The following is an 11,422-nucleotide window of genomic DNA, read 5'->3' on the forward strand; positions in this document are numbered from 1 at the left end:
AAAATATATACTAAAATAAACTACTACTTATACTACTATTCCTACTTGGCGGTTTTTCCCTTATCGCAGGGCTTCAGGGTACGGATCCTATCTGGATAAACGAGGAACTACTGTAGTTTGTTATAAAACCTAATGATCAGGACAGGAAGAGTTGGTGGTTAATAATTGTAGCTCTGAACTACACACAATATGCTGTTTCCCCACTCTCACCACTCGGCCTTGATCAGCAAAGTCGACCTTGAGGCGTCCCATGGCTCTGATGATGGCGACGATGGACTGGATAGTGTTGCTGAACACCACGGCCTTGTACTGCTTACACTCCTCCTCTGAGTAACCTGCTTCATGGATGATCCTGGAAAACAAGTTGAGGACATGACGAGTTGATTTCTACTGGAACACCAAAATTAATTTGAGCATTTAAAAATAAGGTTTGCTCAAACTGTCTTCTTTTTTTTTTCTTTACTAAACTCAGACAAATAAAAGGAGCTAACTGCATAATTAAGATCAAAATATATACAAACACATAAGAGGTTTTATGAACGTAAAGATCGTAGTTTTTAAAGATGAAAATATACTTGGCCACTTGGGGGCAGCAGGAGCAAATTACAAAATAATGTTTGTCGTTTTGTTTAAATATCTTAGCAAATAAACAAGTTTTTAAACATCACATAAAAAAATAGTAAAATACAAAAATAGCTTTCTGACCTATCAAGTTTTTCATCAAAAAGAGTAAGATTTGTTCCTGCACATGAAATAGACTCATATTTTGTCCAGTAACATTTAGCTAGTTTGAACAACAAACAATATATAAAACTTCCTTATAAACATTTTATTAAACCACAAAAGTATTTGCATGAATATTAAATTAGCTGCAGAAATTTCCTTTGTGTTATTCTAATGTTACAGAGCAGAGAACATCAAAATGGCTTCGATTTGATTCACTTAAACACAGCACAGTAATTAACACCCACCTCTACAAAAACAAACAATTGTGTAAATGTCTGTGTCTGTTAGCAAAATATCTCATGAACCATTGGATGGATTTTACTGAAACAAAAGTAATAAATCAATGTACATCTACAACTTTTGGAGCGCCCTGTGGCTGCCACAGTAGTGGCTGAGGGAAGTCCCTCGGTGCTTTGTCGTGAGTACCAGCTGGTTCCATCTGAAGTATTTGACCGTTTGGTGTTGACTAGTATGTAGATTATTGCATATTTAATGATGAGCCATGAAAACAGTTTACAACAAAATATTTAGCCATCTTTAAGATTATCAACTTGTTCACTTCATTGTGCTTGTTTTCTTGGTCAATAATAAGCAAGTTACTTTGAGCTGAAAATAAATGCATGCAAGGCTTCATAAAACTGTCAGATAGCAGACGATGGTGAAGATGTTTGAAAACTGATAGTTGATTATTTCACAATGAAATGATTGGTGGCTTTTATGTAAAGAACAATGCTGAGGGAACAAAAGCTGGATTTTCATGTGACTGCGTTTTATTTTTCATTTTTTTACAATCATCCGAGCTGTTTCAGAGATTTGCTGCAAATTCGTTCCATCTTTATGAAGGCTGAAAAACATATTTTCCGTGATTATACTTTTTTTTTTTAAGTGAGCAAGGGTTTGGCTTGTGCTTCAAGTACTGGTAAATGTGTTATTTTACTACTTACTTCATTTGTTTAACAATTGTGCTTTTCCCAGATTCCCCAGCGCCTGAAACAGAAAATAAATAAGACAAAATAAATCAAAATTTACGGAAAAAGTGCAATAGCTACAGAAATTACAAAATCGCTGCAAAACAGTTAAACATAATTGATTTTAGAGAACATTGCATGCAATGTTTTGGTGCACCTAATATTTGTTTTATAATCAGCAGTGAGTACACTAAGCTTTGCAACTCGTCTGAGAATGTAGGCAACAAATTACAAGAACTTTAGTGCTCAAAAATCAAAACTAATCAAATACAATCAAATCAAAAGTGCTGCTACAATCCTCTGCCACAAAACAAACAAAAAAATCTACATAATCTCTGTGGGGAAGAAAAGAAATTCAATTTAAACCACGCGAAAACATTTTAGATACCAACACATGCTCGTTGAATAAAGAGACATTTACTGCAAGGAATATTTGTGTAATACAGTGCCCCAAACAAATATGTGTACATTTATACTTTTTAAAATAACCCCCCATTCCAAAATATAAAACTGAATATCCTCCTACCAAATAAATACTTCAGAGTCCAGTTGTATCAAACAGATAAATTCTGTCAATAAATAACGTGTTTGCTCAGACTACAATCCTTTGTCTTCACACTGACTGAACATTATTCTGGTTTTTGCCAGTTTCAGTTCCTTGAATTTGTTTACGTGCTTCTTAATTTTCTACACATAAATGTCTGGAAAAAGTCAATTTGTTGTGAAATCCCCACCTTCATTCCAGTAGAACACCAGTTTGTGGATGCTTCATTTAGAATATAAAATATTAAAATGAAAAATGTTACACTTCTAAGAAACAACATGATTTTAATGAAGTGTGCAGCTCTACAGGTCAAAAACAGGAGTCAACAGCTGAGAACAGGAACTTAAGTTTCTCATGTGAACAAATGATCCATTCCTGACAAATTTACTCTTGAGGGGTTTGTTCTCCAAACATATCAAAAGGAACAGTATTATAGAGATCTGTGAAGAGGTGTCCAAGGTCCAGTTTGGAGGAGTCTCAGAGTAGCTGGATTAATCAACTCGATCCTCCTGTCAATAAGATTACACACAGCTTACATTTCCCTGGAACACAATCTCTTGCTTTATCAGGCTGAAGGGAGTCAGATGTCTCGGTACGGACGTTTCATTTGCATGAAATCAAAACATAATAATCAGGCCATCATTTCAGCTTTGTGGTTAAAATGCATCAATACGGAAAGAACCATACAACTGTGAGACTCTAAGATCTGTGTTTGTTATTAGTGTTTTGTACGCCATGTCTTAGCTCTGCATCGCCCTCTGAGATTCACAAGTGTTTTAAGCTGAGCATACAACATTTTAATTATACTGCCTCTGCAGGGCCTCTCAGCTCCCAGGTGAGCTGCAGTGTTTAGCAATTTGTTGTCCCATATGATCAACAACCACATGCAACAGACGTACCATTATAACCAAAGCAAAATCCATTAAGTTGCGGTCCCAAATTTTGTGGCTCATTGAGCCGCTAAATTTGAAGGGCACTTCAGAAGCCGATTATTGCAAAAATTCAGAAAAGTTGAATGTTTTCTATATGTCAGTGAGTTTCTTTGTTCAACAAGGCTACAACAATAAATTAAGATATCTCTGCAGTAAAACATAAGCACGGTCTCTGCATCCGTTTCATCGTTCAAAAAGGCGCCAAAACCAAAATGAAATCGAGTCTTGACCAGCAGCATTTGTTTGACACACCAACAGTCAACATTTCAGGCAATCGTCCCGTTCAGTCGTTGTAAGAGCATGTCATTAGGTGATTACTGCACACCTCCAGAGAAGCAAACTGCTGTGAGGAACGTGTGTCCAACATCCAACATCACAAATAAAGACAGAAGTTAAATCTGTGTGTGGAATCACCATCAGATAACGCAGCCACAGTCCAAACTCATATCTGATGCAGAAAATTGTGAGAGCTGTAACAGAAAAAAACAACACAACTACCACTGTTAAAATTCCAATCATCATCTGAAATGTGGCACACACAAACTGCAGCTGAACAATCAGTATCTGATTTGGGGGGGGGGGGGGGCATCACTTAGCAGTACAAGCATTGAAAATAACTACAATAAATAACCCGAGTATTAAAACCAAAACTGCTGCTTCAAAAGAACAGCTCAAATCCTAAAGGCAGCCATCCAGTCATCCATCTTTGTTGAGGGGAGAGTTGCCACAGATGCACATTGCTGTCAGCCAGATTGCTAAGGTTGCTATGCAACTTCTACCCCATCCATCTACACTGACACAACCAACCGTGGACAGGAGCTACTGGGGAAGGTGGGGCAGCTATCTTTGAAACCATGAAAGAAAGTGGTGCAATACTAATAACAGATAATCTAATAAAAGATTATAATGTTTTTCCACCTAAGGCAAAATTAGTTTGACAAATCAAAAATAAAATGAGGTATGATTCATTCTTCAAAAACTGTTTACTGTTCAACATTAATTGTTGGATTATTAACATGTAGGATGTTGTGCACAAACAAGAAAGACAAAGGCAGAAGCGAAAACTGAGAAACTGTTTTCATTACTCTTAAGAAGGTTCAATCAGGTCATCTGGATGGATTCTTCTTTGTTGAAACCTTTTGTCTTTTATCCAAAAAGACTTCAGTCTTTTGGATAAAAGACAAAAGGTTTCAACAAAGAAGAATCTGTCCATTAGATAGTATTAAGATTTATCTACCTGGATTATTGAGCATGCATCAGGACATGCTTTCATTAGTGTTTTCAAGTAGTATTTTGTGCACTTGTGTTTTAAGTACCGGTACATTCATTTTACTTGGGTACAATTTGTTGCAAGTATTGCAAAGTTTTAAAATCACATCAGTTGATGGGTAAACAAGAAAAAACAAAGACAATAATGAATGTGTGCTTCTACAGCAGAGACTGATGGTCAGAAGATAAAAACTTCCTCAGCAATCCCAAGAAAGGAGACAAGCAAACCGGACTGCAGAGAACACAAAACCTTTGCATAAGGAAAAGTAGACATGCACCCTGTTGTCATTTATGTGCTGTATTGTACATAACTTTTACTCTCTGAGTCCATTTTAAATACTGTTACCTTTTATTTTAGTTGATTAGCCTGGTCATTTGTACTCGAGTACTTTTACTTGAGCAGAATTTTCAAACCTTTGTTTAGAAGGTATTCAAACTTGTTGAGCAGCATGTTGGCAATCATTTAATCTCGGCCAAACAAGTACTGGCCTTCCTTCAGACGTCAACATTTTTACGGTTTATCAAGCAGAATGAATGTTTGCTTGTGTCGTGCAGATTTGTACGCAGATTCAACTTTTTGAAATCGAAAGACAGTCCCACAGTATAACTGCATCTATTACGATATGATCAACCACAGCACAAACACAGAGCCGCAGAAAATAACGGCGTGGGCATTTATTGTTAGCTAGCAGCTAACTAATCCATGCTAACACCGAGGCGCTAAAGTAGCCTTAAACAAATTAGCTTAGAGACTTACTTGAGGATAAAAAGCGACCTGTGCGAGATTATTCAGCGTGCTCATGACTAACACTGGCTAATGTATTGTGCTGTGGTTAATTGGTTCAGTTAGAACAAGGTGGAAATGAAAGTAGCTCAAACTTTAAGGCTAACTGTATCAGCCGCGGTGTTGTGCCGAAAAATGCACCCCTGCAGTTAAACGCGCCCCCTGACGTCCTTTGAGGAACGTTGTAACGCACTTTGTTTACTAGTAAACTGAGAATCAAAAGTTACAAACCGACTAGTACTTTGCAGAACTGTTAAGATGAAAACACTCTTCTCGATCATTAATTCGAGGTTATATGCTTATTGTTACTGGGGTGCTTTTTTCGATACAACACCTGTTAACACCGAACGTGCCAGTCAATAAAACCCACGTTTGCTTCATCAGCGGGCAGATAAAACTTTAATTTACACGTATAAATTATATAGGTCCCAGCTTGTTAACGGCCTTAAAAAAATCTATTTTTCCAGAAACTACACGGACGGACACCCAGTTTGTCTGTCCATCCATCTTTCTCTTACCCAGCAGGAGCAGCTTGACCTCCCGAGCAGCCTTTTCTCCGTCGTCCCGCAGGTTTCTGTCGATCATCTTGCTCCGCTCCTGCGCCGCCTTGTCGTCCGTGCTCAGAGTACATCCCATCTTCTTGATCTCCGAATAAATACAAATAACCGCGGACAGTGACAGAACTTGAAAACTAAGACTGCAACGACATGCAAGGGGCTACGGCGCTAGCATCCAGTGAGGGTGAGGAGGAGGCAGTCTGTCTCTCTCCAGCTCTTCAAACACGCCCAAACCTCGCTCTCGATTCCCGATTTAAACGCGAATATCTCTCCGTTGGATCAAAAACCGCGACTTTTACGACGGCTGTCTGTTTCGTTTACGCGAGAACCTTTGACCGAGTCGAGCTGTTTCGTGTTTTTCACGGGGAACCGACTAAGGAACAAAATGTTGTGACGGACTCCTAAAATGTTTCCCGTTCTTCTCGCATACCTGCCTACTGCGCATGCGCAGCAGAGCAACAAGCTTTTAAAATAATGCAAGATTGAAATTTTTTTTTAAAATGAGGCCAAGGTAGGAAGTGTCAGTAATTGATTTCAATTCATGTTTTTATTTTACAAATCTTTTATTTTATTTTATAAGTGCCATCATTAAATACAATTTGGATAAGCCCTCATAAATATCTGTTCTGCCTATTTTTTTTTTTTCATTCAACCTTTATTTATACAGGTTAGTCTCTTAATAGTTTAAAATATGCAAAGTTTGGCATAAAATGATATTTATTTACACATTTTTGATCACGCCTGTGCTGGCCTCCCTCAATGGTGTTCTGTTCATTTTAAAATCTTGCTTGTTTAGAGTCCTAATATTTTGGCACCACTTCAGTTGTACAAACCTTTGCATAAATCATCTGCTCTATAAGCATGGGAAATAATCAAAAACAGAGGTGACACAGCCACCCCCCCCCCCCCCCCCCCCCCACACACACACACACACACACACACACACTCCCCTCCAAGGACAAGGATGGATTAGATTAGGAATGAGATCATCAGAGGTACAGCACAGGTTGAACAACTGGGAGATAAAGTTAGAGAGGTCAGACTGAGATGGTTTGGACATGTCCAGAGGAGGGACAGTGGGTATATTGGTCGAAAGGTTGCCAGGAAAAAGACAAAGAGGAGATATATGGATGCAGTTGAGGACATGGAGGTAGATGGAGTGAGGACAGAGGAGGATCACTCGCTGTGTTGACCCCTGAAGAGAAAAGAGCCGAAAGAAAAAGAAGTGTTTACTGATGATGTTTTTTATTTTACTGTAGCTCACATTTAGAGCTTTGCCCTCACTCCTTGACATTAAATTTAAAAACAACTATTTAGCAGATGGGTTGAGAAGAAGGCAGCAATTATTAAAAATGATACGTTCTCAGAAACACAGGTTCAGGCTTTTACCTCGTACAGATATTAGTACTCTTACATTTAAATGCATTTCTTGAAGCAATGGATATCACTCACCACCTTTCATGCCAAACGTGTAGATGAAGATCATTATATGTATTATTTTCCTCTCTTCCAGTTATTTATATATATATAAATATATATATATATATATATTTTTTTTTTTTTTTTTTTTTGTGGCAAAGATCAAAGAATCAGACAGGATTGAATTTCATCTGAAGTTTTGTCTGTCCAAAATTTTCTGTGAAAAATTATGTGAGGACCACAGAAAGCTGATTATTCAAGCAGAAAGAAGGTATAGTTAAAGCTTTTTATGCATATTGTGCAAAACGCATGAATGAGGGAGAATTAGAGAGCTAACTGAAATAATCCAATTATCAAAATCATAAAACATTAATTAAAAAACTGAGTGAAAGTTGACTTATCACAAGACTCATCATTGTGTTAAACCTTAACACATTTGTTATTATTTCCTCATTAAAAAGGGACATAAACAACATAATTGTGTGACCCACCCAGAGATCATGTCCAGATCTCAGATTTGATGTCCTGCAGTAAATGACTCTGCTGCAGGTTTCTGCTCACAGAACAAGCTCTGTTGTTTCAGACGATGAGCTCTCACATCATGACTCAGCAGGAGCAACAAACAAACTCCCAGCAGTCCTTGAAGGAATGCATATCTCCCCAAGTGTCACACTGAGATTACCTTTCACGCTGAGAACAGAGTTCACGCTGTTTTTGATCAAACCTTGTAAACGATGCATATAGCCATGTTTGTGATTGATCAGCTGTGGCGGCCATGTTAAACTGGTTTGGCTTGGAAAGTTAAATAGCTGTAGATCCAACGATTTCTTTCTGAAAGTTTCATTTAAATCAATTCTGTGCTTCATGAGATGTGTTGCCAACTCTTCATACTTCATTAAGGACCACACCCACCCAGCACAAGGACTCTTCCATCTACTACCCTCAGGCAAACGATCCAGGAGGCTCCCATCGCACATGAAAAGACTCAAAGACAGTTTTTATCGATAAGCTTTCAGATTACTGAACTCTTGTCAATAATAATGAACTATTGACAACAACATTGCACCAAGCCACATCTGTGACAACTAATATGTTTATTGCTGCTGCACTATGTGGCTGCATCATGTATGTATGTCTACCTTACCATCATAGTTCATCTCAGTGTTACTCACTACCTGTGCAATAACCTGTCACACAACCTGTGTAGTTTATGTTATGTGCAATATATATATATATATATATATATATATATATATATATATATCATGTGTATTTAAGCTTATATTACTAAATACTTATACAAATTAATCCTACTTGCACCGTTATACCCTACCATGTTGTTGTTTACTATATTTCTTGTGGACCTTGAATATTATATTTCTTTTTCACTTTTAGGTACTTTATTTTGTACTCTTATTGCATGCTTTAGTATTTCTTTTTTTGTTTGTTTGTTTTTTAGCGAGTCGAATCTGTTCTTCTCATCCTGAACATTTCATTGCATTGCTGACCTTGCGTTAACTTGCATATGACAAATAAACAGCATGCTTTCTACGTCAGGTGATAAAAATGCTTATTTTATTTATTTATTTATTTGTGACTGTTGGGACTGCAGGCCAGACATAATTGAATGTGGTAATTCATGAATACGGTTTGGTCGTGTCTCGTTAAATAATCCAGTGTTTTCCTGAAAAAAATATTTGTGAACAGGGAAGCAAGTGTTGGTTCAAAACCTCGTTAATTTATTACATGTGTACTAATACTTCTTTAATGTATTTTATGAATAAACTCTGTGGTTTTGCCATTCTTGATTTTTGTTCGGTAGCTTTAAGCTCATGCATTCACTGCTGAGTTTTGTCGTTTTTAAGACGAAGTGCTGCCTACGTAGAGTATTTGTTGCAACTTTCTCTCATGCGTCGATTCCTCCAGTTTCCATTTGGATCTTTCAACGAGATCACAAAACACTGACAAGAAATTATCTGAGCTCTTTTCTATTTTACACTGAGAAATTAAGTTCCTTTTACTTTGTATAAGTTTCACAACACAGAATGACAGCAGCAGCTTTCGGGGGTGTTGTAAACAAATTGGTTTTCCAGTCTACACTGTGACAACTTAAGCAAATCTGCTGCAATTAGATATCATTTGTTTGTTTTGTGACTCTATGCAGCATCATATGTTTAAATGGTCTTGCTCCATCCTACCTCTCTGAGCTGCTTCACCTATACTCTCCTGCTCGGTGCCTCAGATCAGCTGATCAGCTGCTCCTGGAGGTGCCGAGGTCTAAGCGGAGGCTCAGAGGGGACAGAGCTTTTTCTGTTGCTGCTCCAAGACTGTGGAACGATCTCCCACTTCCCATCAGACGAGCCCCTTCACTGTCCAGTTTTAAAACTCTTTTAAAAACACATTTTTACTCCCTGGTTTTTAGCACACACTGAATTTTGCTCTGCACTGTTTTTATTATTTTTATTGATCTTAATGTTTTGACAACTGTTTTTATGTGTTTAAATGTTCTTGATTTTATATGTACAGCACTCTGTGGCAGCTGTGGTTGTTTTAAAGGGCTTTATAAATAAAGTATTATTATTATTATTATTATTATTATAAAAATGTGTCACGTAGATCATTATAAAACACTTCTGTCCTGCTGGCAGAGATAATTTGCTTCACAAGCATCTACCGTGAAGCTCAAGAATCTAATTGTATGAGGAAAACACTTGTCAAAGCTTTTAGGTGGAAAAATAATTAGAAACAATTATTTGTAAATAAGCAAAAACATCTTTTATTAGCAGTTTTTATTTTTTATAAGTAAATCATAATTGTCTGCCTATTGGCAGCTATTATGTTTTTACATGTGTCTGTGTGTATCTGTTAGCAAAATATCTCATAAACTACTGGACGAATTTTACAGAAACGTGCAGAAAGTAACCATTAGAGGTTCATCTACAACTCATTAAAACTCATTAACTTTGGAGTCAACCCAGCTGAAAATGGCTGCCACAGCTCATCAATATTAGTCAACACTAAATAGCAGTAACTCAGTCAATTTAACAAATATTGAGCTAAGATTTGATGTGGTAGTAGCTGAGAGTCATTCACGACACATACTCTGAGCAGCACATCTGGCAACGTCAACGTGACATTGTGCATGGAAAGGTTGGTCAAAATGGCTACAACTTCGTGTAGATCTCAGATAATGAAGGGTGACATGCATTGAATGAATGTAATGCTAACTTTGAGGTTAAGGTAATTTATGTGGGGCCGAAATGTAAAAAGGTGGAACAAAAACTTTAAAAACATGATTTATGAGACGTTTTTATTAAGTGTGAAAACACTGTGAACTGTAAAAAGCAACGTCAGTGAAAGAACCCTAAGTTTGGGCTTGTGTTTTATGATTAATTACTTAGAAAGAGTCTAAACAACATTGGATGGAAAGAGTGGCTCCTCTGATGGTTAAAGACCTGCTGGTGGTGGAAGGTTCAGCCCTGGCTCCCAAATGAGGGTTACACCCTGTGGGTGAGCTCTCCCGGTGACCACATCCATGAATTCAAATGAGCTCTGGAGCCTGAGATCTGCCCAGCTAAAACAAACAGGGCAGAAAACTTGTTTTTTTTTATGATCTGAATGTTTATTTAATGGTCCACTTGTTTGAACGACTCCATGATTCTGCTTCTGGTTTTGATAAGAGGGGAAAATCCATCTCTCTTCCTCCTCCTCTTCCTCTTCAGCACCAGAATCCATTTGTTTGACCTGCAGTGGACCATCATGCGCTCTATTGTTTTATGTGTGCACAGGATGAGAAAGGATTCAGATGTGGTCAGAGGTCATCTCCTCGCTTTACATATGATTTTCTTTGCAGATGGTCCCCTACATCATGCAAACCAGTGCCATCATTTTTCCACTCTAAGTGGACATGGAAAAATTTCTGTTTGCATATGCAGGACGAGCATACACACGGCACAAAATCCTTTTTAATAATCAACAGTGAAACACACATCAGGAGCTCAAAGGAGGGAAATATAGCTTTTTTAATGTTTTTCTACTCCTGATTGGGGAGGGATGTGTATTGTTGTTGCCATGGCAACAAGATGTCTGCGCAACCTCCTGGCAACGGGAAATGTTTTGACTCTTTTAGGAGATGGAGCCTGAGCTTGTCAGCACTCTGATAAGCCTAGCAACACTGTGTGTGTGTGTGTGTGTGTGTGTGTGTGTGTGTGTGTGTGTGTGTG

At 37.8% G+C, this 11,422-nt stretch overlaps 1 protein-coding gene across 1 annotated transcript in view; it reads right to left on the reverse strand.

Moving 5' to 3' along the window:
* LOC119416252 (guanine nucleotide-binding protein G(i) subunit alpha-1) overlaps window positions 1–6,217 on the reverse strand; it is a 13,250-nt gene extending 7,033 nt beyond the window's left edge. The window contains exons 1-3 of the mRNA XM_037683461.1: window positions 5,742–6,217; window positions 1,671–1,713; window positions 211–352 (exon numbers count right to left, since the gene is read on the reverse strand). Of these exons, the coding sequence (XP_037539389.1) occupies window positions 211–352; window positions 1,671–1,713; window positions 5,742–5,859 (303 nt within the window). The 5' untranslated portion in view covers window positions 5,860–6,217. The remainder of the gene's footprint in view (window positions 1–210; window positions 353–1,670; window positions 1,714–5,741) is intronic.
* Between the last annotated feature and the right edge of the window lie 5,205 nt (window positions 6,218–11,422).

This window comes from Nematolebias whitei, chromosome 10 (genome assembly GCF_014905685.2).
Source record: "Nematolebias whitei isolate Nwh7 chromosome 10, NemWhi1, whole genome shotgun sequence".
NCBI classification, from domain to species: domain Eukaryota; kingdom Metazoa; phylum Chordata; class Actinopteri; order Cyprinodontiformes; family Rivulidae; genus Nematolebias; species Nematolebias whitei.